Genomic DNA, 27499 nt, shown 5'->3' with positions numbered 1-27499 from the left:
CCACGGGATAATCATACGTTTTACGATATTATACTTATTCCTTAACTACAGATAATAACAACATAATGCACAATAATACGGTTGAAGATTTATGCCTTTGACCGTTCTAAACTTGACCGTGAATGGCCGAATTTCTCTACCGAATAAATTAATAATAAAAGTATTTATGACCACTTTTATATCGTCAAAGTTCATAGACAGGAATGCGATTCGATAGAAATGTTACTCAAAGCAAACAAACTGCTAACTTTTAACATGCCTGCCTTTTATCTCATATATTCTCATAGTACTTCTCGTGCTGGAGGGCGGATTTTTCCTTTTTTTTTTTTTTGCGGGGAACGTAAGTATGGTCTTCAAGTAGGAATGTAATTCTTTTATTTCGATCCTTCGTATTGCTTAAATTATTTAATCTCTTTATCATTCGTCGATATCTGGAATCGATCATTTCTTGTAAAATAATACAAATTTTGGCTAGAAATAACAAATATGTTGGATTTCTCACTTTGCAAATGAATGCCAACGAAATTTCAAAGTTTCGCCTAATGCGTATTATATATTTGTAAAAAGATTCCGTGGTAAGGATTTGAATACTTTCGTGAGCCATTCAGTCACTCGAATACGTAGGTGTCTATTAAACGCTTAATTCTCTACAACGATATTTCGGTTCCATTGCAACCAGTGCTGCCTAATTTCTAACTTGGTGATATCGTGTGAGTATTCTTCACGGTTAATGAGAAATCCAGGCAATAACTACGGATTTATAACCAACAAAATTTCAACCCACCTCATCCAAAGGTTTTATGAGCAACTTATCGTCGAAGATGAAGTGGCATATGTTATCTATCGTAAGAAGATTTTAACACGATGATGAACATATATTATAAATATATATTTGATGATAAATAAATTAAGGGACAAGTATAATTTTAACGATTACGCGATATTAATATATTTTATTACACGTTATAAATTCGTACGACGATATAACAAATTGATAAAAATTGCTAGATATCATATGATTCTGAGTTGTTTATAAAATATTTATAATTAATAATTTTAAAATATTTACAATAAAGGATTTATTATCATATATTTGCTTCCCACTTGCTAGCTTATATTAATCGATCTGTGAAGGTTTTTTGAAACAAATATTTTCATCATATCACATTGTATGATAAAAGAATTGAAAGAAGAAATTGTGAAATGAAATTTCTCGAGAGTCAAATATACTTATACATGTTATAATACACATATACTTATAACTTTTATACTGTATATAATCCAACAATTAAACATTATTTCTACGTACGTCATTATTTCTACAAATTCGATATAATATTATAATTATCATTGTATCGTAATAAGTTACGCGAAACTAATAATTCAATACACAACGTACAATACAAAAAGTATTGTCACGTATCCTTGTTTTCCAATGAAGCAGCGTTCTTTCTATCAAGTATCACATTTCGTTTTCATAGTATCGATTTTTTACTCATTTAATAGTACTACTAAATGGCGCGAAATTCGACAATGAAACGACGCCAATTAATTAATTGGTATGTAAACCAATTTTTGTTAGCCACGTATTCCAAATTCGTGTTTTCAAATTATAGCAGCTCGATGATTACTATTCCTATGTCGGTTTCCGCAGACTGCCTGGCACCTGAACATTTAGCAGTTTCTCGAGTTACACGGAACTCCTTTTTCTGTCAAGCGGATGTTAGAAATGTACGAACACAGGCATACGTGACTCGATACAAATAACTTGAAAAAGAAAAGCAAACAGTGGCGATGATTAATGGGATCATCGTAGTCGACCCCTGAAAAGAGAACCTAACACTCTCGAAAATACGTAGAACGAAGATTGCCACCAAATTTCATCGTCGCTATTCTTTCTCTCGTGTTTTCTTAGGTGGATCCTGAATTGACTTATATGCTCACTGACGCAATAATGTTTGAGGTACTTGCGATGAAATTTTCATAACGAAGAAGTAGACAAAATATCTTTACATTGGTATGTCTTGTTAAAAATGCGAAGAACTTTTGTCATATATGTAATTATTGAAAATATAAAATATGTAATTATCGAAAATAAAAGTTTCCAATATGATGTCACTTCGTTTTCGAGAAAATCGAATTTCAAGATTTATCAAATATATTTTTAACCTGACTAGTTACCGATTAAATACGAATAAGAGAGTATTCGCATAAACATCCGCAGTCTATTTATTATAAGTTATAGACGTCATTTATACGTCTGTATTAAAAAAAAAAAAAAAAAAACATTTTGACGATTAGTAACGAAGCAATATTTATTGCAAAGTATTTTATCGCATATTATCTCCTCAAAAGCGCAGCACTTTTATGATCTAAACGCATATTTTCGCAACCAGGTATTCAAAAGTAAAATTACCGTAGAATCTATCCTAGTGGAAATTGAATTTTCCGAATGAAGATCCCTAAAGATCTCCTATTAAGAGATTCTGGGAAGAAGTAGCTTTTACATCCAAACGGAAGATTTTTATTCTACGCTTATACCAATATACAACGTGCAATAATTTTTATGAAAAAAAAGCTGAGGATATTAATCATAAAATATAAAAAAATTTGCGGAAACGATGTTATAATGACGGAATAATGATTATTGCACTTTGGTTACTCAGAATGGTGTAAAGTATTGTTTTGCAAAACGGTGTTTCCGATGCTCTGAAAAAGAAAGGCAATCTCCTTCGTGGAGGGACCTATGTCCGTCAAATTTATTTTTTAATTTATAATCTTAACTATAAATAAAAAAATCAATAAACATAATTTTCTATCGAATGAAAAGTTTTTTAGAAAAACATTATCGTCGAAGTACTGAATAACTTTCATTCAAATTTCATATTAGTTTGTCAGTCATTTGAAGCAAAAGTTGTACTATTCGTAGTGATGAAACATAAACATCAAAGCCAAAGACCTAATCCAAAACGAAATAACATTTTCCCCGCCGAAAAGTACTACGTGCGATCTAAATGCTATTACGAGCGACCGAAATAAATTTCCCTCGTCTATAAGGTTTATCTGGAATGAGAAAGATTTTCTGGTCACGTATAATTATTATTTGTAACCAAATACATTTTGGCCGAAAACATAATTCTTATTCTATAGCTCTTTTTTTATTTTGGTTATAACAGTCATAGTGTCTGATTTCTTCGTATTGTTTGTAGTACTATTATTACCATTAATTATAGAAGATGTTTAAAAGGGAGATCTGTGTCTTGAAGAAGTTACAGTAGTCACCGAGAGGGCTAAAAAATGCGTAATCAACAGAAGTCATAAAAACATAGTTAACGCCCAAAGTAGTCTATATCTTGTAAGTGCTGGCCACTTGGTTCTCTCTTGTTGATCAAGATCTGTTCGGATTGGTTGGACTTGACAGAGCTGTACGAGAAGATTTGTCTGTCCTTTCAGCCCTACTCCAGCCCCACATCTCGTATTCTCCAACTGCACATCTATTCTGATTTCCGCTAGCCTGTCGCAGCGTGGCCGTGTGTGCTTGTTTGACATTTACAAGTTAGTGCTAATACAATTCACAAGTAGCGGGTAATCTTACAACAACTTTGGCAGTAAGATTTGTTTCGAGATTCTTGTCTCTTTCGATCAGTTCCTCGAGTGATTAATTGTTTAATCAGTGCATTTACGTGTTTCGTTTGAAAAGACTAAAGCTTTCACACTACCTGTTAGTCATTTATTTTCGACGCCTGTGACAGCTGTCCAATTAATAATTACATTTGCCATTTATCAGGTAAGCGTTACAATATTTTTACTCGATACACGTAAATGATAGTTTTATCTTCATTTTATTTTTCCGATTATTTTGTTAATTGTATAACGTGGTAAAAAAGAAAAAAAAAAGAGGCGAATGGCTCGAAGAACTTGTAGCACTCGCTGAGATGAGTAAATAATGTCTAATTAGCATAATTGGTAGAAACAATCCCGCAACATAAACTTTTATTATTTACGACCAATCGATATCGTAAGTGAGCCTTTCCCTAATTTGAAAAGTTTTTTTTCAAAACGTGATCTATCTATCCAGGGATCTATGATCTCTAGATATGAGTTTTGCATAAAAAATGGGAAAAACCATGCATCTATTATAACAAATATGAACAACTTTGAAACAAAGCAATCTTCATTAATATCGGTAATAATTAGCCTGTGGATTTTATGCATATTTCGCAATCTGATGCAAAACCGCGCAAACTGTATATATAATTTGCAAAAATATTTGATATACCTACAGCAGACTACTGTCATAATTTTGTAATAGGTAAAACTTCTCAAGTCTAATAATAAGTCTGATAATCTTGCGTTGACAATCTCTACATTAACGTATTACGAAGAAATTCACTTACGACGTCGAAAAATTGATTTTATGTCGAAAGGACTACTAGGACCTATATTGATCGGACATATTTTGATTGTGTCTTTTTTTTAACGATCTGTATATCTAACAATGAGATCCGTAGGCCCACCGTTCACGCAGCGGCGCTTCATAAAAGCGTAAACGCAGTCTATCAGACGCGACGATACGTCGAACGCCGACGTTCATACGAAGCGTACGGTAAGATACATTTTGTCTGGCAAAATGCGAAGCGACGAGGAAGACGCGTTTATCCTACATCGGCAGATTCGTTTGTAACCGCAACCTGTCGCATCGTACGCGTACTAACAATGTTAACGCCAGTCGTCACGATGAAAACGCGTAACGACAAAGACGAGTCGCTACTGTTTCATGGACAGGTGCACATTACTTTACAATTTACAATGACCGCTGCATGCAAGCGTATTGTTAACATTAACGCGTCTAATGCGCTTTCTATGAAGCGACGCTTCGTGGACACAGTGGGTCTTAAGCCGAATTTACACTGTTTCACTTGGAAGGAACACGGCGGATGAACGCTGCTTTCATTCTTCTTCCATCCGTGTATAAATGTGTTCGTGTGTTCAGGTGTTCCATACACGGATCAAAGCAGCGTTCATCCGCCGTGTTCCTTCAAAGCGAAACAGTGTAAATTCGGCTTTAGTCTCTCAGATATTACGTTTTAATACCTTTCGTCCCTACGATGAAATCGTCTAATAAGCGAGAATAAAATTTTCCTTATTTTAGATGAGATGTCTTGGTTAGAAAATATAGCTTCGACAGACCAACAATATTCCGAAAATGTTTTCGATATCCCGTCAATGCCCCTGACACCGACTTCTTCTCAGATGAACGTTCAGAGCCCCTGTTTTCCTGGAAACCGGGATCCCCCGTTGAGTCACGGATATCTTTGGAATAACTTTTCCAATCCTTGCAATATTTCAACGTCAGTTAACACGTTGAATGATCGTGGATTGTCACCGTTTCATAGCGCAAATATCCAGCATTCCAATAGTAATCGAAATTATCGAATATACAGGTACAGATAAAAGTAATTAGTACGTAAACTGTGGATTTTCATGCATTTATGAGAAATTTGAAGATGCAGAAATGTACAATTAAAATACAAATGTACAAAATGCACGTTGCAAAGATATTAAAAATATTTCAAGCGAATATCTTTTATACTATCTTCCGTTTTGTTAGTTACGTTGACACAAACATGAAACTGCATAAAAATCCGCCGCCTAGTAATTAAAATTGTGAATATTCGAAAGCAAAGTTTTCTATGAAAATGTTCATTTTCTTATCGATTTCAAGTCACCATTTCTATCTTTTACAGCAAAAGCAATTTTAAAACCCAACACATTGTCGATTAATCGTTTGATTTTGAAATTAAACATATTATTTCCCATCCTCTTCAACGTTTTAGAAAAAACATCGTCGTAACATTAAACTATCGAGAACATCAAATTATTCCTTGTCTCAATAATTATATCTTTGATTCCTACAAAACGTTGTCAATTTGTCAGCTACTTTTAAGATTTAAATCCAACAATCTGTTTTCATTTTCAACTGTGTCATACTAAGATATTTATCGTAATTTTTCTCCTGTGATATTCGTACACATTTAATAGGTCCATTCTATTCTCTGAATCAAAACATTACTGTTATTTCATTAAATTCAACAGCTAACTTGGGATTTCATTTTACAAATCTTATCCTATGTTCAAGCAAAAAAACTGTAAAATGAAAACTGCAAATAAAACTGCGAGAATACGTTCAATGGAATTAGTATGTTAGCTAATGAAATTATTCAAATGTTTTTATAAATTATAATAAAATTATTCAAATATGCGTAAACTAAATTCGACATGATATTTAGACCTGCTTACTTAATATGTATTTCGAAACACGAGGCTATGTTGCATTTCTAAATAATAATTAAAGTTTATGATAACAGAACAAAAGCGAGTTTACTAAATGCAACGAAATTAAAATATATTATTCGCAATTAAATTTTTTCTATCGCATTGGCAATGTAGCAATGAGAAGACGGATAGAACTATAAGAAATGAAAATTACTGACAATTTCGGAAAAATACTTATTTTCAATTACGTAGGAAAAAATGATTTCTATTAGTTTCGAATTTCTTACGAGATATCATTCGATACCAAAAAAAAAAAAGAATATCCTAATTAATTCATTTCTCCTCTTACTAAATTATGTTTTATAAGTAAAATAAGTTTAGAAATAGGCATAGATTATGGGTTCCGGATTAGATGTATATATTTAGATTTGGAACAAGGTTATTCCAGACAAATCTGAAAAGCATATTCAACGATAAAGAACTCAAAGTACTTTCGTGATAATCTAAAGTTACATAAATACTAATAATCATGAAAATATAATTATTGATGAAATTCTATACAATTATAAATACTTCTTAAATGATTCGTATCATTCATTTCACGTCTCAAATGAAAACAAAATGCAAAGTTTCGATATGTTTAAATAATTTTATATATTAATTTAAATATTTTTCGATGGAAAGAATACAATGCCGAATACTATTCCGCACTTGTTTGACAGATTGAACAATTCGAGACTCAACAGTCAATATTTGATGACTAAATGCGAAAAGCGTTCAAATATTTATAATTTACTAAAAACCATTCTATGTATTACATATATCTTTATTATTTTTTATGCTAAAGAGAGAAAGGAATTCCCAAAGATATAATTTTATAATATCAAAGTATCAATTTAATTTTCTTTGGAAAATGTCGTTCAGTTTTCTTTGCGTCATTAGCTTTTTCAAGCAAAACAAGTATACAAAATTTTCTATTATAATTTGTTTATTATTATATTACGCTGAACAATTTCTTTATTAATTCCTCTTGTTCTCCGTTTTATATGAAGCTGTGTTTTAAAATATGATTAGAATGTAAGATAGTAGTCTTGTAACCCTATAGCGTAGCCAATAAATTACTACTACCACCACTACTAGTAATTTCTTTATTATTGTAACATCGTTAAATAATATCTGCTTTCTTCCGATGAAAAGATGGGAGCAATATTCGCAGCAAAACTCCACTATCGATGAAGAGGATATAGTTGACGAGTCGAGAGAAAGAATAAACATAAATTCCACAGAGCAATCTTTAGATTTTATTTGTGAGAGAGCTCAAGATCGTCAAATCTCCACGACTACAACGGTATTTCGCGCTTGGGAAATTCCGGCGTATCAGAACACTGGGCAAAACACTGAAAATGGGCTGAAATGTCGTTCGTGGCAAGAGTCACGCTATTCGATTGGCTTGAGCAACAATTCCTTTGACAATGAAGCGTGTTCTGTAGAACAAGGTGGTAAGATACTTTCACACGATATTATCAGCATGCAAAATAGATAAAGTAACAATTCTATATCAACTTTTTAACAGTGCAATTTAAAATGTTGAATAACGAAGACGTTAATAGTTACTAAATAATTATGTTCACACGAATTGATACGTTGATACGTAATGAACACTACATTTATTAACTTCATTTATGACTTTACCGTCGCCAATGTGGCTATAATGGGGCCAGCGTAGCCTAAATATTTATCGAACATGTAACTATACTTTTCATTTCATATCATCGCGTGTAACAAACGACAAGGCTATCGTAAAATCATTGTAAAATGTCATATTGGCATGATGTATATAATACTTTTTGCAATAAACGCAACAACATTCAACGCTAACTTCTCCTTCATCTTCGTCTCGAATATTTATTTGAATTACACATTCACTCATCGATAGAAAACGAAATGAAAATATTTGAAAAATATCTTACTCTATATTTTCAGACTTATCTTTAGAGCAATTCCACGTCATTTTTAGCCGAAACATGGTTTTGAAATCACGTAAAATTTATATATGCCTAAAGATATGCTCCATACTAATGAAATCGAACGAATTGAAAGATCGATCATTCATTTCTGTGCATACCGTTCTCCTCAAATAAAATTGTTGCAAATTTAGTACATCCGCTGTTGATAATTATCGATACAGATACTTTTAAAGCAAGAAACGACGACATGAATACGTTACATTCTTTGGTGTTGCACAAATTCGTACAATAGTACATTTAACTTTTAACAATCAAAGATAAAATAAAAGTATTTAACACAAAATAGAGATAGAATAAGAAAATTGCACAAAGATGTATCAATTTTCTTAAAATCTCCTAATAATTCAACAACATTCGAAACATAGTTCTTAGCAGTATATGTAATACAATTCGCTTTTTCATTACAATCGCTACATATGTTTCTCGTTATTATTATACTAAAAAATATTGAAGAAATTTTAATTTACTATAATATTTCATATTAAGAAAAGAAAAAGAAAAAAGCAAAAAGAAAGACGTAAAATTGATTTAATTGAAATTGGAATAAAAATAATATTGAGATATTAGCATTTCATTAAAAATTCAATTCTCAACATATATGTGACGTCAGTGAATTCGTTTAATTAATAAAGAATGAAATTATTCGCAAAACTTTGCGGACTGGTTCGATTGACGTCAGTTAACAAATATAGATGAGATAGCGGTACGGAAGCAAGGCTAAGGGCTCTACCACCGATCCGACCACGTTTTATACATCATCGCCCGCAGATGATCCTGATTCCAACAACCCACATTATAGCGGCACGTTTATTAACTGGCACGCGGGAGCAGCTTGGTAATGACGCATCGAATATGCAGCTATTTTCATCTGACTGCCGCTTTGTGAATAAAAAACTGATACCGGTTAAAACCTCGCTACGATTATATCGTCACGTATAACGCTAGAGGATATAGGAAATCGTCACTGAACTGAATTTTCATCCGCCAAATTTCGCGAAAGCCATTTGAAATCACGTTAGCAGATACTAGTTAGCAAATTAATTTTCGGATATGCGTCAAAATACATAGATTCATATTCACATTTTTATTCGAGATGGAATTATTTAATAGATTCCCATTTCTTCCGAGACTGAAGCATAAAACTACAATAAATAAATACCCTAATATCATAGGATAATGGATTATTATTTTAAAACCCATATTTTTTATTAGTATAAATAAACATATGAGATAAAGTTCTTTATGGAACAAGACAATATAAAATATTTAATCATATATAAACTTGCAATTTTAGAAAAAAAACAATTTCATGAAGTTATCACGCTATGTTGTATTAATGATGGATTTAACGAATTTTACTATAAATCAAGATTTTGTATATGCATTCATTGATTTATACAACATTTATAAATCTGAATTTATTTCTTCTCTATAAGAAGCTACAGTAGGCAAGTAATAGTTCTCAGCATCAGCTTATTCTAGAATTTGGTTATGTAAATTTTGATAAGAAAGAGCTACTATATCCTTAAAAATTTATAATTTTTTTTTATTGAATTTTGATATACGCGAAATTCTTACGTTTCATATAATGTAAGATGATATTTTAGTTTTCAATTTTTAAAAATACTATTTCTATTGTGTTAAAAGTCGTAACTTCGTTAACTTATTAAATTTATTAAAATCTGAATTCTTTACGTTTCAGAGACAAATAAACGATTGACCAGCGACAGACCTCGCAAAGAAAGGACTGCATTTACAAAACACCAAATCCGCCACCTTGAATATGAATTTGCCCATAGTAATTATCTGACACGTTTACGTCGCTATGAAATAGCAGTTGCTCTCGATCTAACAGAACGTCAGGTAAATTGATATTGCAATGCCGATAATTTTCAACTTCGTTAACCCTTTAATAGTTTGATTTGTTTTTAAGATCTGCTAGGACGATCGATTGTAGGGAATGTTTCACACAATTGAAACAAGTCGTAGCTCTAAAACGACAGAGGGCAGGAAAAGATGTTTTGTGTTTTAAAGATTTTAAAATTACCTCTGTCTTTTAAAATTTTAATATATTTTTCATATCGTTTATTATTTTGTTATTCTCTAGAAAATAGCATTGAAAAATACTTAGATCCAGAAGTGATTCCATTGAAAGATATAATCTTAATTTCATAGAACTCATTACATTTTGTCTTTCCCTATCTTTCATACGATAAGTTCTACGAAATTGAAAATAAAATATCTTTTAAACTAATTTTTTAAAACACAAGCAAGTCAATATCTTCTCATAGAAAATAAAGAAGCAATTGTATGCATAGAAGAAATGTATGATTCAAATATATGATTGAAAAAAATAATAGTAAGCTTCTAAGTCTTAAAGCACGTCATGCAATATTCAAAACTATTTAATTTTACCTCATGAATTTTTTTCCTATTCTATACTACTTCCGGATTATAGCTTGTCCCATGTTATATAAAAATAATTTATATGTATATTAAACGCAGTAAAATGATATGAAATACGTGAAAGATACATCATTCTCAATTTTTTATAACAAATTATTATTAATTCTAAATATAAAAATATTTGGAGTTGTATTTTACCATTTCGATTAAATGCAAGATTATTAACTTGTTTTCTGAGGCGATTGTATATACGTTATCCCATATAGAAAAAATATTACACATGTAAATTTATATTTGGTTTAAACTATTTGTTCAAATGATGAACTATTGAATCAAATGTATCGATAAGATATAATATTTGAAAAATAGAAAGTTTCATTTCATACCAACTAATTATAAGTAAATAAAACAATATTACAGGAACAGTATTTTAATTATAGACATGATTAGTTAACTTTGTTAAGTAAAATTCTATTGTTATGTTTTGTCATGTTATAATTAATAATATATCATGGATTATCATTTGAAGAAGATATAGTTGTGTACGTAATAAATAATGTAATATGTTCCTAATTTTTTAGGTAAAGGTATGGTTTCAAAATAGACGTATGAAGTGGAAGAGAACAAAAGCAGGATTAGGAAGCGGATCAGAAAAATTTTGATGATCCCTGATAATTATTTCTTTAATTTTAAACATCGTATACAATGTCCAATGTAAATAGTAAATTAAGTAAACTCATGTAATCAAAAAAGTGTTCAATATCTCTATAGTACTTAATTATAACATTTGTACATTATTGTGTTTAATAAAAAATTTACTTTACATTATTTAGAAGAATCTATTGGTACAAAATTCATATCAAAACCCTTTTCTTTCAATTTCTTTTCTAAAGCAGATAGTTTATGTCTTGTACTTTGTTCAAAACTTACATGCCTCTGGTTTTGGACACCTCCATTTCTTATTTTAGTAACTTTATTTCTGTTTATTACTTTAGGATAAATTTTTGTTGTCCATGTTTTACCAGCAAAAAATCCATTATGTTGTTTCTCAGGTGGAATATACGTAGCTAATTAAAAACATTACATGATATATTACATGATAAAATTGAAGCATTCACTTAATAATTGTTGTACATTTTTGTATAATACCTTTTAATAATCTTCCATACATAAGATAGTTATTCATTGTTTCTGCAGCTACTTTTGCAACTTCAGGGTACATGAATTCCACGTATCCATAGCCACGACTTCTACCAGTCTAGAAATAATATATACTATGATATTATGTACTTAATTTTTAAGCGTACCTTATTTTATATTATATGTTGTTAATTATTATTGCAAATATTAATGGCAACTACTAAAACGACTAACTAAGGGTACATCAATAATACACATTTAATTAGTATAAGTCAGATTAATCATTACAGGAAGAATCTATCTCTTATATTATGTAGGACATATATTGGTATTCTAAGAAAGCATATTCATACTCAAACCAGTACAAATAATATTATAATGGTAATCAAACTTGTAAAATAGGTAGTTGAAATTTTATATCATTTATATACATATTTATATTATGTATAATTCCAATTCATGTATACTTACATTTCTCGATCGAACAACTCGCACTCTAGTTACTTTACCAAATTGTGTAAAATACTCTGTCATTTGTTCTTCGTAAAAACCATGAGGTATATGACCTAAATACACTATACCTCTTTGATATCTCATTTGAGGCCTTATTTTTCTCTTCCTGACTTTAATAACTTTGTGCGATTTTTCAGGTTTTGGAGACGAAACAATTTTTGGAATATTTGTTGCTTTAACATTTTTCTTCTGGAATAAGACAAATTTTTTCAATTTAAAATCTTATTCAATTTTTTTGCAATTAAATATCACAGCATGCAGATTATGTTTAAATGCGTACTAACCTCCAACACTTTTTTAACATTCTCTATCGCTTTAGATACAGTTGATTCCTCTTCTATATCTGATGATTTACGTTTAACTTTTATAGCTTTTTTGAGAGGTGGAACTCTCACTGAATTAGATTTCTTTTTAATTTTCATTTTATATTTGTATTAATACAATGTAAGGACACAATAGAAATTAACGGAAAGGAAATGAGAGTAGCGCCAATGGCAGTAGGTTACTTATCTCCCCGTACAAGTGCTGACCCAAGCGGACAAAATCTCGCATGCGATGTTATCGACTCAGTATAGTACTAATTCGAATTTTGAATTGAAACTATTAGGTTGTCCGAAAAGTGTCTTCCTTTCGCAAACGTGTTTTTTACAACAGTGCACCTTCATACAAACGTGAAACCAAGTTTGTGAAATGACGCGGTGTCTATCTCAACAGAACAAAATGGATCGTAAGTAATTCGACAAAATATTATAAAATAAAAAACGTTGTGTGTCTATTATTTCCTCATAAAACGAAAGAATCTTTTCGGACAACCTAATAAATGAAATTACAAAGACTAGAACGACGTCCTGGAAATAAAGTAATAAAATTCTATATTTGCAATATGTTTCAACCGTATCATGATACAACTGATTGGAACGGTGATTTCGTCCAGGATCTGTTATATTTGTAATATTTTCCAATTTGAATACGGGCCGACTGCTGACATTTCTAAAACAATTAATCTAATAATTGAAACTTAACGTTCATTGTCTTTCTCTCGTCTAAATATTAAAAAATAGATTCTGCCCATCAACTAACAGTTTTGCACATCTATTCTAATGTTCGTTTCGGTGTTCAGAATATATACATTTTCCAAAAATCGTCCCATGAATTCTTTAACACCCCATTACAAGCAAAAGGGAACCGGTGGATGTATAATTAGTACAGTGATGATAGAAGGGTCAATTTATTTTGAATAAAATACGGATGGAGATGCAAACGACAAAAGCGATAAGATTCAAATTTCTGTTTAAAAATGAAAAATGTCTACGTCATACTGTGTTACAAGGAAATGAACGAAAAAGTAGATAACGATGTTGAAAAATTCAACGGAAAAGCAATAGCTTCCAACAACTTATATTGCTTACTCTTTGGTTTAATTTTATAATGATTTATAAGTAAAAAATCTGCAAGAATACACTTTGTAATGAAAGGTATATTTATATATAACAATAAAATATTATTATCATATTATAAAAAAATCACTTTAATCTCGCACAGATAAATAATGATTTTCTTAATAAAGGCGTTTTACTGTCGTTCCAGCTGATTCTTCTCGAGTATGACGCGCAAGATCATCGGCAGCGAGTGCACCTGTAACACGACCCACTATTCTACCAATTACAGAGCCAGCCACTGTGCCAACTGGACCAGCTATGCAGGTACCAACCGCAGCACCAGCTTTTGAACCAACGTGTGAACCAACAGTCTTCCCTACTCTTTTTGCATGTCCTACATCCCTCAAAACTTTCTTAAGATATTTGATCGTGTCCTTAATACGTCGCTTCTCCTCGGGATCGCTTTCAGCCTTACGGCATTCTTTCAGTTTATCGATGGCATCCTTTATCTCATTGACTTTCTCGCTTGCGTGACTTTCAATGCATATACCATCGTCGAAAGAGGAAACTGTACAGAATATAGAGTCTGATACACTAACTACTCTTAGTGTAGTACCCGAGTGTTCCAAACTGTAGTTGATCCTATCTGTATAGGGGTTCCATGCACCGGGTAAACCTTATGTGTCAATATTAGTACGAGAATTAGCTCGTAAACAGAAAAATCGCTATTTCTACGCTAAAGTTACAAATATTTCCATTCTCGTGTATAATTTTACCTCCTCGTGCCCTTCGCCTATTGTGAATCGGACTCATATTTTGAATTCCCACAACCCCTTTTGCGTCCAAATGCTCGACAATTGTATCAGTGTTGGATATTTTGATACCCTGCACTTAAACTTTATGCCCACGCTATGATCTAAAAGTGGAAAATGAGAATCACATTGAGGTTCGAATATTTGAAAGCCACAAAACATTTTTTTGCTTTAAGTTCTTATGCAAAAAAATTATGAAAAGAAGAAATTGTTTAAAATAGTACTGGCAGTTTTTCGCGAATATCATGGAAATTAAGCGATACCACTTTGTATGCATATAAGAAAAAGTTATTTAAAATATCGATTTCTACAACATATTCAAAAATCATTACAATCGGAGAGTAGTTAACTTTTCATCGTATGAACTATTTTGCAAAACGTACATTTCTTACAATTACTTCCACTTCAATTTTTCACACAATAAACTTGAGGAAGCATGCATCATAGTTAATGATATTGGAAATAAACATTCAGGTGCTTAAAGGAACATGTTGTACTTACGAATAAGATAATGATGGTACCTTGGAAATTAAGACCACAAATATTATACCTTATATTATAAAATACAATCGAATCGCTACAAAATACTGAACTGTCAACTAGAGAAGAATACATAGTATATGACTTTATTCGACTCTTCTTATCTTATCTGACAATAGACAATCTGAGTATATGTAGAAGCGAATATGTGTGTTTGCGAGATACAGTGATTTGCAGGACAGTTGTAGTGATTGGCGTTATGAATTAAAAATTCGATTAATATCGGAAAAATGTTGTTGAAAGAAAACGAATTCTATTTAAAATTGAAATAACCCTATTATGCTTTTACAAACGCAACAAATAAAAACTCAGTTTCGTTTTTGAAAAGTGTCTATTAGTTGTTTGATGACATTATTTACTAAATTGGCCAAAAATTCCTTCGAGATTCCATTCCTGATAAAAAATCTTTTTTAAACAAACATACGAGCATTTAGAGGAAATTCTAATGTTGGTATAAAGTTATTTAGTGAAAAAAAAGGCAAGATAAGCGCAATACGTAATATTTTCTTCGATCTTAGATCTTGCGATTCGATACAAGCTAACTGATTACAACATAATCTGTAACACGATAGATACATAGCAAAAAAAGAAAAATACTTTTCTCTAAGCGTATTTTTATCTCATCGAAATCAGTGAGGTGTCTCCTATTTTAAATACTGTTTTGCTTTTCGATCACAAATGTCAATAAAAAGACTCTGGCACAAGCATAATCTTTTTTCATAAGGTCTTAAGCCAAAAAGATGTTTTGTAAATTTTTAATATTAGAGCTTTAACAGGATTTTTAAAGGTTGAACATGGCATATCCAAATATCTAACACTGATAGAATCGATGAGCATTTGGAGGCAAAAGCGGTTGCCAGAATTTTAATCGTCAGTCATAGTATCTGTAGACAAGGGGAACCAGAAGGTAAGATTACTTGTGAGAATGGAAAAAATATTTTTAACGTTAGCATAGAAATGAATTCTATATTTACAGGCCAGTTCTCGTATTAACATTCATGCACGAAGTCGGTCCTATTAGTGAGATAGGAGTTGCTGGAGGCGTTGGTGCACTTGGTGGTTTACAAACGGGTGTGACAATTGATGCTAGCTGTGGCCCACTTTCTGCAACGGCCTGCGGCGCAGTTGGTTCCGTAGTTGTGGGTTCTATGGCAGATGAATACGTTGCCTGCCAACTCGTGCGTTCTTCTGCCAAGTGATCCATCGAAGTAGGATTAGAACACGTCGATCCAGAAAATTATTTTTATCCGAGAGAAGTCAAAAACATCTTTCTATAATATGATAGTAACATTCTGTCATTATTTATAAATATATCTTGCATTAAAAGATGCGTTCTTACGAATTTTGTATTTGTAACCCACCATAAAATTAAGCCAGAACAAAAATGTGGGTCAAGGCTTATTTTTTAAATTATAAGCAATCGACTTCAATTTAATATCAAAGTACACAATGTACAGAAAGAAATTGGCTGCAAGAAATATTTATACATATCCTGATCTTCCAATGAAGCGTTTTGTCATCAGGTTTTAGATTTCACTTTCATAGTATTAAATTTGTCTAGTTGTATGAAAATATGTATAAAGGTACGTTAATTTCTTAAACATTGGCAACACTCACAAAAATTTCGTTGTCTGGATATTGGAACAAAGTTTTTACATACTTATTTACAGGTTACTTAAATTAAGGAAAACTCAAAGTAACTGTACCAGTTACTGGCATAGGGCTGGTAACTTCGTGAGTTTATGATGCGTCGGCTGCTATTAAAGTGCAGAAAGAAACCTCGAATTCTTCGTTTATCCGAGAAAATTTGATCCAGTGACTGTTAACATATAAGAGATAAATAAGTATATTAAGACAAATTTATCTTTCTAATATCTTGCAAAATTATGATTCATGATATTTTTATACTATAACAATTATTCAGTCAACACATAGTGCACCCATTCAAGAACTGTCAGACTAATATTTATCTATTTATTATTCTTAACTTCAATCAGAGCGCTAAATTTTTATCTACCAACTATGAATATGATATTATTCCTAAACTAGGTATCAAAGTCGTTTGAAGAAATATCGGTGTCAATTAGGTTTGTAAAGGAAATTTTTTAAGTGAAAAATTCCACACGTAATGTTTACACTTTGTGAACGAAAATAATGTTCAGATTTTTCATAAGGCTCATATGTTTCGCAATTATTTAACTCAATATGAAAGAAGTAGAAAATGAAAAAGTGTCTTCAACTGGGTCGAGAGAAGTAATTGTTGAAATAAAAACGTAAATAGCATATCCGATTTAGTAGGTGAAACAGTTAGAGAAAAATTTAATTGTGTTTTGGAAAAGATCTAAGTTAGAATATGTATAGCAAAAATAATTACAAAGGGTCTGAATGCTACACTCATGACAAACCTAGAATGAAAAAGTCAAGCTTCTTGATAATATATGTATAACTTCGCGTACTTTTTATCTCTTCAATATAATTTTTATGCATTCTTTTGACTTTCATAAATATACATATACACGTGGAACTCTTTGTGTACTGTATAAGAAACATCGTGAAACAATCACAACTCGTGTTAAACTAACGCAAATAATAGGAGAAACAGTTCAAAATATATATCTGCATTCGATAACAAAACTTTATTCAATAAACACACGCAGCAAAAGGTAATGTGTTAAGAAAAACAAAAAAAAAAAGATATTTATTTCTGAAATCAAAATTTTATTCTCTATGGAAAAATATCATTTCGTCGCTCGAAATATCCTTCGTCTAATCGTTTCGCGACATATGTTCTGTTTTCTGTTTTCATTATTCTTCATAACAAACCATACGAGTTCTCAGTTCCCTGTGAAATCCTGTAAAACCTTCGAGGTTGATATTATTTCCAGTGAAATGTAAAAACGTGTTAAAAAATCGTGCAACTATAAGACCAAAACGTGTAAAATAAATCGTTTAAAGTTAATAGCACACGTTAAAAAATATCGCGTAGAAAATGTACCGTGTGAAAAGAATTCCAGAAGTCTAAAAAAAATAAAAAAAAATAAAAATTGCGGTACTAAGAGGAAGTATTGTTAAATTTTAACGAGAAACTGTGTACAAGAAGCTTACGTTTGTTCTTTCGAATAGTGCAAGCAATTTAGAGAAACTTTTAGTTTTCGAATTACTCAGCCGTAAACATTTTTCTCATTTTCCTCGACCACTACTTCGCTACTATTATTTCGTTTTAATCGAGATTATTTTAATTGAATCACTGCCGATACGAATCGTAGATAACATCGTAATGAAGTGAAACCTTTCGTCATTTATGCTAATGAATTACTGAAACAAGGTTTTTATATGAAGTAAATAGAGCAAGATTCTAATCGTTCAGAGTCGCTCGTGTAAATCAAATTTTAATTAAGTGGAAATATTAATCGTTTCATTCGAAGTTTCTCATTTATCTAATACAAGCGTATCTGTGCATTTAATATAACGAATGATTTTAATTGAACGACTTGCTTTAAAAGTCAGTAAACGATAGATTCTGTTGATAAACCTGAAATATGAATAATTTGTTTATTTTCATTCAATAAGGCGCATCATAATGAACGGATGAGATTTTCTTGATTAATTCATTGAGCCAGCGTTGAATCAATGAAATATTTCATTTTATAACCTTTTATTCAATTAATTTAAATTCCTCTTTGTTAACATTGCGATTGTTAGACTGTGGATATTTATGCATCCACAGGAAACATGAAAATGTAAAAATATACAGTCCGTGCACATGACATGCAAACATACATAAAATATTTACAATAAATTGCTCGTTATAATATTTAGTAGATGGGACGAATCTCTATATAAATCTCAGTTTTTAGCTACATCGATAAAAATACAAACTTGTACAAATAATCGCAGTCTAATGACTGCGAAAAAGAATTCCAAGGATTTGTTTAATATTTTTTGTGTCGTTTCTTCTTCCATCTGAATATATTATGTTTTTATCGAGTTTGAAATCATTTTTGTATTTAGAGTAATACGTAAACTATTTTTCTTCTATGTTATAGACATTTTCTTCTTCTGTGGAATGATCTTATATTATTATTCTAATACACTATTTATTATTTTATTACATTTTTAAATAACAACCGTTGGACCACCGTTCGATGATAATTGGTCATGTTATGGAGTTTTCGATTTAAATATCTACGCTCCTGATTCCACCTAAGTATCCTCATAACAGAAAATCTAAAGCGATAGGTGATAGCCACATTGCGAGTTTTGAATTAGATTCCTCGTAACGTCGATTAGCACTTGGAAATATTATGGAGTGATAAAGGATCTTAGGATGTGGTCCCAGATGGGTTAATAATACCAAAAATATACTACATAACATGGGATTGCTTCTGTAAGAAAGTAAAGTAATAAATCAATAAATATAAAAATATCCTATTATTAGGTATTTTTTTAAGACCAGTCATTTTCACTAGTTTTGGTAGAAATAGCTTCGTGTTAACTATCGGTAGTTCTAGTGTTAAATAGCGAACGGTGTCGAAGACGATACGATATCATTACCTAAGTGAACGCATTACATCTATCATATCTATGATAAGCGATCGCGTTAGTGTTACCACTGAAATATTCCGCAAAACGTAAACATCGAAAAATATTATCTTATCGGTCCATTCCTCGATACCGGAGACGAATGAATCGACCAATTACCATTGACACGGATGATATGTTTTTTTTTCTATTCATCCCTAAGAATAGTCCGGCGATTTGTTGGTTTAATCAAATCTGCGAAATAGTATACATAGAGGATGACTCGACAAAAATTGACACTCGAATATTTTGAACTGTGAATAAAATATGTTCAGAAAAGTCGCGTAACTGTGATTCGTGTAAAAGAAATACTACCATGTAAAAGGAAACTCAGATCTACTTTGGAAAAAAATGGTGCAGCGATGGCTTGTTTTACAAGCATTACTAACGAGTCTACCTTACGAAGATCGCATATTTGTAAAATATAAAATATCGCAATATCGATTAATGTTCGTTTAAAAGAGGAGGTTCGTTTAATACCTCCGATGTAATTTTTTAAATCGTATAGTGGTAGAAAACATATCGAGAATCTATTTATTAGCTTCTTATACTGTTTAGCTGTTTATATTGTTTATCAGCAATCGTCGTCTCTCACGTGTAATCGTGAGGCGCGAAAATTGATGAACTTCCCGATATTCGATAACAATTTGCTAGTTTATCAACCGACACCAGGGCCTGTAATACAAGTAAATGAACGATGTAGATGAACAGTAACAAAAAAGCTATCAGTAGAAGACGCGAAGGCGCAAGTCATTGCGCACGCATCTTTGAATGAACGCGATTTTGAAGCTTCAGTTGCTCCAATGCAGTTCTTGGGTATGCACGGTTATCGCAGTCTCGCATTGTTAGGCTGATAGACGCGTTTTTTGTGGTGAGAATGTGAATCGGGCCTATGGACAACCATGTCGGGCATTATTAAATAAATTTTCATTTAAATAATTATCTAAACAGAGGGTCAGTTGTTAGTTGGGACTTCAAATAAAAAATAGAAATAAATTATTTGTTATATTAATATATTATTTAAAATAATGAAATTAATTGTCCTTTTCAAATACAATTTTATTTTTCATTTATTATCTTTATTTACTTTTATTCGTTATTTATCGATCGTCGAACAAATTCGAATTTTTACACAAACATTTCCATCAGGGAGATTCCTGTACATTGGAATTTGTAACTTTTAATAATGTTTGTCAGCTATGTTAAACCCGGCGAAACCTCGAAATATGATGGATATACTTTCGAACAATTTGTTGGAAAAGCGAGTAGTTATAAAAGGAGGTTTGATCTGCGATTTATTTATTGAAAAATAATCTTATTAATCTCACGGTTGTTTCATTCGCAAAATCAAACGGACAAGAGAAAGCGAAAATCTATTTATTTACATAATATCATTTGCTCTCCAATTAAATTCAAATGAAAAATAAAACTTGCAAATAAGAAATAAGAAATAAATTATTTTTGGCATCGTTTAAATGACTTTTATTTAAATAGAAGATTTAATTCTTACTCGCGACTGAAATGTTATTTCAATTCGTTATTTATCGTTTCATGAGTAAATGAAGCTTTGCCCAACATTGATCGACGATAATAATTACAAAATAGAAGCGGGAGATTAAATAGCATCGCCAATAAATGATTTCACGCCTCTGTGTGTAATTTGAAAAAAGATCGCGTTAATTGAACGAATTTCAACTATTCTTGCGCAAATGGAAAAAAACGAGTGGAACCTTGTTGGAATAAATATCGTGTTACCTTTGTATTATAATTAAGTTCGCTTTTAATTGGCGCTTATATTTCTACATTTGCACAGTAATACGATATTTTGTTATTATTATTATTATTTTATTAAACAATATCACAACCCTTCATTATGATGCTCCGATTTTTGCGAAAACTGGTGATCGTGTTGATCGAAAGAATCTTACCATTATTAAAATGAGGTTTTGAAATTAGTGTAGCTGTAATTGTCATGATTATTAACACAACTCTGATGCATAAATGGATCCGAATGAAATATTAAAAGTAGAACAAATATAATAATTTGTAATAGTTTCAAGTTTTCTTCATTTGTTTTTAATTAATTATTGAAGTAAAATTATTTATTTCAAAGTTTATTTGGTTAAAATGTATGTTCATTTCTAAATTGTTAATTATTAACCGTTGGTTACTAATTGATTCGCTAGTTATCGTATTACATTAACAAAAATCGTAATAATATTAGAACGAATCATTTCACAGATAATTTATTATTTATTGTCATTCTATATAAATGAAAGGGCGAAGATTCTCAAGGATAACAAATGCGTGCAATCACTCATATGTACGTGGTGGATAATTTGCTCGATTCGTATCAACGATACATGAATATTAGTAAAATATATGAATTAATAGCAAACCAGTGATGAAAATCGTATGAAGTGTTAATTTATTCTGGTTTATTCTCACTGGTATTTGCACTGGTATATTCAACATTTTATTTATACGTAGACAACTTAACGAGCTGAAAGTAATGAACCACAAATGACAAAATGACAAAACTGATATAATGTTTGACATTTACGGATTCCAATTCCTTTCTTGTATATTATTTTTTCAAAGTAAATTTTATCGTATCCTCATAGGCCTATATTCGCTGGTCTAATAAATTATAAAATCGCTTTGAGTCTTTTTGCCTCCGTTTGTGTAATTAAATCACATCGTATTAAGAAGAAACCAAGTGTCCATATACTTTTCAGCGATAGTGTCTCAACACACTTGTTTCTATTGCGTACATCTTTTTCTGCCTGTTGTCGTCATTTGTCACTCTGAAACCGCAAACTTATTAGCTCGTACATAATCTTTTCAGAAACAGCGGCGCATTATTTTCGAGAGAAAGCCGTATAAAAGTGGAACTGATAAAAGAAGTTCGCCAACAAAGATGAGTTCTTGAACAAACTTTGCAACCATCCTATGCAATACACTAAGAGAAGATGTTCTGAATTGTTACCGGTAACGATTAGTTAATACGTAGATTTAACGATGCAACGGTTTGAAAAGGGAAAAGACAACGTAAATTACGTGCAACGGAGATTCACGTGAAAAGACGAGAGAATTTCACCCAAATTGTTCGCACCTGGATACTGTTGTCGTTTTTAAAAAGTGCTGGTTTTTGTCAGGCTCAAAATATGGACAACTTGTTTTCGTATGGCTTGTACAACTGCAGTACTATAATTCTCAGACGAAACATCACGATCTTGTTGATGTTAAATCGTAGCGAACTTCTTAATATATTGGAAAACGCTTTGGATAGTTCTACGGAACAGGAAGTTCTACGTGATGCTTTTTTAGATTGTTTCCTTAATTATCAAGAGCGGCCGTTTGACTTATCATGGTGGCAAAAGCTGTTCTGGTCCCTGATATTCGCTGCAATGCTGTTGGTGGCAACCGGTGGCAACGTCATCGTCATATGGATCGTACTTGGTAAGTGATCCTCATTTCAGCACAATCGAACATTGGTAATTCGAGCCTTAAGGGAAGAGCTAAGAGTTCCCAGTTATATATAGGTTTCCATTTAACGAAGTTATCAAACAAAAGAGCTTTAACTAACGAGAATTCGACATACAGAAATTTTGTACAAATCTTCGGTTACATTACTTTTTCCAGAAAATATTGCAACTTTAGGTATTTAAAACTTCCTCTTAGAATTCATGTTATTCAACGTAAAAGTTGAATAACAACTCATCCCGCGTGGGATGATAGCAATTATGCGTTCGACTAACGAAGAACTGTTAGATTGTGAGCGACTTGATAGATATACATACGGCTTGTGGCGTTTTATGCCTTTTCTTTTATCGAAACAGTCATGATCGTTGAAAGAAAGAAGACAATATCGCAAGAATGATTTCTAACATTTTGCGACACAAAACTAATAGCAGGATCTGAAACACTTCGAATGACTTCGAATCTGTATATGTGGCGACAAATTCGAGTCACTTCGAACCTGATTCGGATCTTAAAACTCTTGAAAGTTTCGATCAGTCCTGAATATTAATACAGGTATCGAGTCTTTGAACTTTAAGTCTCTTGAGTCTTGATCGTGTTGGAAATCGTAACGCGGGATATTCGATACTCTTGGCTTGAGAATTCAAGAGTGAAAACAATGTTTGAGGAATTTTGTTAGTGGAGGCTTTACGCTACTTATCTTATTGAAACACAGACAAACATGAAGTGGTTCAAAGAACTCGTCGATCATCATTTCGACGACGGAGCACGAGCAAGATTTCCAAGTTAGGCAAGACTCAGAATACTTTATAAAGACTCAAAACCCATCAACATTTCAGACTGAATCAAAGCTTTCAAGAGTTTCAAGCTTCGAATTCTGTTCGAGCTGATTCGAAGCGATTCAAATTGTTTTCTTCTTCTTATTTCTTTCCCATCCTATCGCCACATATAGCTATACGCTCACGAGTTGCTGAGACAGCGACGATGAGAAGTTCGATTTATAGAAGCAAACTTCGACTCGTAAAACTCTGGCTATTCTAAACTCGAGTTACAGAGGTAAAATTACAGAGGTATATGAACTAAGTGGCAAATAATTCGAGTTGACGTAAATCTCATTTCGACTTATAGAAATCTTCGCGACAGAGCGAATCTTATAGAGGTTCGAATTATCGAGGCTCAATTGGTACATACATATCGCTCATTCTCTACAATAATCCATAAGTTCGTGTCATTTCAAATTTTCAAACTCGATTTTCTCGTAAACTAAGCCTCAAATGAACAAATTTCATTCCATATCTTGTTCTTATTTCTTCATAAGGAATCACTTCGCGCCCGCTTGTACACGTAATTCGCTCGCATCCTGTATACGTACATAGATTAATTATCTGATTAGTTATGACGTGTTAACATTTATCGGATGCGTTTGACGAATGTCGATATATTCTATTAAAGGAAACTACGCGTTTATGTTCATTGTCAGTGTGCACACACACTGTTCGCATGCTGTGAAACGACATGAAAATGAATCTTTTTTTAAAGGATGGAATATGCGTGGATTCGTTAGCTTCGTACAGTTTCGTGCCGTGCAGCACCGGGCTACAATACGTCTGGATTAAATTGGCAATTTCTATTTGGCACTTGAAGCCGATATTCGAGTTATAACAGTGCTAACAAAGACGAGAGTGAAAGTACGACTAACCAATTATGGAAAGCTTTATTTTATATAGGCTGAGTCTAGTAAATAATGGGGCCAAATTCTTCCTATTGCAGATAGAAAGAAATTGTGAGGGAAAATTTTGCATTGTTCATCAAGCTCTATCATCGTGCAGTGCGATTTTTACAGAAGTGCATTAAGACAGTTGTTGAACACAATTGCACTTCCTTTTTCAATGGAACTCTGCAATTTTGTTCGCATTAGTTGATTCACCGTGCCATTCACAACTCAAAAGTATGAAAACCATGAAAAATTCAATACTTTTCAAAACATGTAATTGATTTTCGAATTGAAATCTACTACAAATGCTTCCACCATTGCATTCTAAATATTCTCTCACTCGTTTTCTTACATTTATCCAACACACACAATTAAACAGTCCCTTTTGATTCGTTTTTTCATGCCACCAACGGAAATAAACGGTTCTGTATACAGTCTGTTTTAATAAAAAAAACTCCACAAGCCGTCAAGAGGATTTTAGTCACGTGAACGTGGTGGCAAGGCTATCCGGATGCCAAATCATTTTCCTCCATAGATTGATATTAAATATCTCGTTATGGTGCGAGCGTTGCGAGCCGGAGCTCTATGCAGCTGATAATATTTCAAACAGTTTCGCGTCTCTGGTGGAACATCACGTGGCAAATCGGGCAATGTGAATTCAAGGAAATACCGATTTCCTTCAGCATATAAAGTGTTATGGGAAATGGAATACGGATCGATAAGGCACGTGTTAAGAATTTCGTATCACACATTGATGCTGTACCAATTGTTTGTACTTCTTGTATGCTGTAGATTTTCCGTGATCCAGACATTTTCGCTGCATCGATTAAAAATACCATTACTCGTTAAAGTATGTTCGTTTATCCGTAAAATTGTTCGCAGAAAATTTCGTTCCCTGCAGTTCTGTCTTAACCCTCACGTGTACCTACGTCATGGCAATTTAACACGTTTCTCACGTAAAGATGACGTTATTCTGCCATTTGTAGAAAGATTAATCTGAAGCTCTGTGACTTTTATTTTCCTCAGATGAAATATATACAGCGACGAATGACAGGAAGTTCAAAATTGACACACTGTAAATCGCAGTTACCTTTACATTCAAAGTAAGAATATGGTAGAAGTACCATATTAGTAACAGTCGCTATATTTATTCATTTATGGTAATAATTTATGGTAAAAATTACGGTTTATTACTAGAGTGCCCACAGACAACCAATAATATTATGAATATTTTAAAATTTTTGTTTTAGATATGGGCTTCCATTATAAATATTTCAAGATTTTCAACGGAATGCATTTTGTCGATAAATGACGACAATATCGCATTCACAATACATATTGATCCTTTTAGTTGAAAACTTTGAAATATCGGCGATATACGTATGGTCTGAGGATATCCTTATACTTATATTTCTTATTTTGCAGATTTTCTTTCGTCCGTCTCTGTAGAGTTAACGATAAAACGAGCGACAAAAGAGTGTGACAATATTTGTTACGAAAAAGGGCCCTGTGCGTCAATTATACCCAATTCTTACGTTTTATCAAGTCCTGTAACGGTTAGTTTATTGTTTTGTAATTGCTGCACGACGGTTATGCGCTCATTATACAACCCCGTCGGGAATAAATAATTTTGCGATAATGTGTGTTTTAAGTGTCTCTGATAATTCAGATAGACGAATGTATAAAGTTCTCCAAACATTAAATTTTTATTTTTAGCAACATTTTTCGCAACGCAATTTCTCTGCTATGCAAAAAGAACAGACCAGACGAATATTCTAATTACTCGTAGTAACGCCTAATTGGTTTCTTTAAATATAGCTAACAATAATTCAGGCTAAACTATAATGTGTCGAGTAGTATTAACTTTTCGATTTCAAACTTCGGAAGAACATCGTTCCAATATCTCAGTTACACGTTACGTATGACATTCAATATGCGTGTCATTTGAAATTCTTTTTATCTCGTTTCCGAGAATGGAAACCTCAATCTCGCTGTTTACGATAGTACGGAGTGTTTCGACCGTTCGCGGAGAGACGCGATCGCGAGATAGCACGTCAACGAGAGTTGTAAGTTCCCGTTACGATTAAATAATCGACGCCACGAACTGATCGATTCCCTTATTTCGATTAGGATAATAAGGATAATTAGGATAATTAGGATAATAAGGTAGTTCAATGAATTACACAGAATTAACACAAATAAATTAACGTTTATTTTAACAACTTATTAACTAGGAAGACATAAATGGAACAAAAAATATAACTGCGTTTTTTTGTTGATAAGTAATGCGCGATATATGAGATGTGTTGACTGTTGACGGTTCGACTTCTCGAAAGGTTCTGCCCGCCTTTCGATTTTTTCCGTTTTTTCTGGAAGGCGACCCCCACTACGTTCGGATCACGCCACATTTTTTTACGCGAGGTAAAATAACGGCCACGAGTCGACGTTTCTGGAGGTCGCCCTGCTTAATGAGCACATGCGCTTGCCACTACAATGTTTGTTTGCCGGGCAGCCGCGACGATCCGTCTGCGACATGTGGCGGATGAAATCGACAGTTAAGAATATGACCTATGGTAAGCCGCATGGCGTAACACTAGCAATTCGCCAATCGCGAGTCCCATGATAGTC

At 32.3% G+C, this 27499-nt stretch overlaps 4 protein-coding genes across 9 annotated transcripts in view; 2 read left to right on the top strand and 2 right to left on the bottom strand.

The window, feature by feature from the left end:
- Positions 1–4328: 4328 nt before the first annotated feature.
- On the top strand, positions 4329–11604 carry LOC100740821 (homeobox protein ceh-2). The gene is given in 4 exon segments (XM_033319211.1): positions 4329–5456; positions 7474–7816; positions 10008–10166; positions 11291–11604. Coding segments are annotated over 4 exon segments (882 nt in total). The 5' UTR covers positions 4329–5157; the 3' UTR covers positions 11372–11604.
- LOC100749949 (MKI67 FHA domain-interacting nucleolar phosphoprotein) lies at positions 11375–12871 on the bottom strand. Its single transcript, XM_003487099.4, has 4 exons — positions 12647–12871; positions 12321–12551; positions 11859–11967; positions 11375–11776 (listed from the first exon to the last, which is right to left on the bottom strand). The coding sequence occupies exons 1-4, from the start codon at positions 12782–12784 to the stop codon at positions 11535–11537; spliced, it is 720 nt and encodes a 239-aa protein (XP_003487147.1). The 5' UTR covers positions 12785–12871; the 3' UTR covers positions 11375–11534.
- Positions 12872–13821: 950 nt separating this feature from the next.
- On the bottom strand, positions 13822–15204 carry LOC105680359. 2 transcript variants are annotated; one of them, XM_033319208.1, is made up of 3 exons: positions 15055–15204; positions 14518–14657; positions 13822–14417 (listed from the first exon to the last, which is right to left on the bottom strand). In XM_033319208.1, exons 2-3 carry the CDS (start codon positions 14552–14554, stop codon positions 13921–13923), a joined length of 534 nt encoding a protein of 177 aa, XP_033175099.1. In that variant the 5' UTR covers positions 14555–14657; positions 15055–15204; the 3' UTR covers positions 13822–13920. The 2 variants fall into 2 exon arrangements, with proteins under 2 accessions (XP_033175099.1, XP_012237455.1); XM_012382032.3 differs by having other exon boundaries at positions 14518–14650; positions 15055–15183.
- A 5256-nt stretch (positions 15205–20460) lies between these two features.
- LOC100740700 (tachykinin-like peptides receptor 86C) overlaps positions 20461–27499 on the top strand; it is a 49006-nt gene continuing 41967 nt past the window's right edge. Inside the window, exons 1-3 of one of the 5 annotated variants that reach the window (XM_033319207.1) lie at positions 20462–20628; positions 22523–22665; positions 23005–23136. In XM_033319207.1, coding sequence (XP_033175098.1) covers positions 23085–23136 — 52 coding nt within the window. In that variant the 5' untranslated portion in view covers positions 20462–20628; positions 22523–22665; positions 23005–23084. Of the gene's footprint in view, positions 20629–21953; positions 22048–22522; positions 23137–27499 lie in introns of those variants that run through there. The other 4 variants (XM_024365560.2, XM_033319206.1, XM_003487107.4 and 1 more) reach the window with 4 other exon arrangements.

This window comes from Bombus impatiens, unplaced genomic scaffold (genome assembly GCF_000188095.3).
Source record: "Bombus impatiens unplaced genomic scaffold, BIMP_2.2 scf_0140, whole genome shotgun sequence".
In the NCBI taxonomy this organism is placed as follows: Eukaryota; Metazoa; Arthropoda; class Insecta; order Hymenoptera; family Apidae; genus Bombus; species Bombus impatiens.
This window is presented reverse-complemented; position numbering and strand designations above follow the sequence as displayed.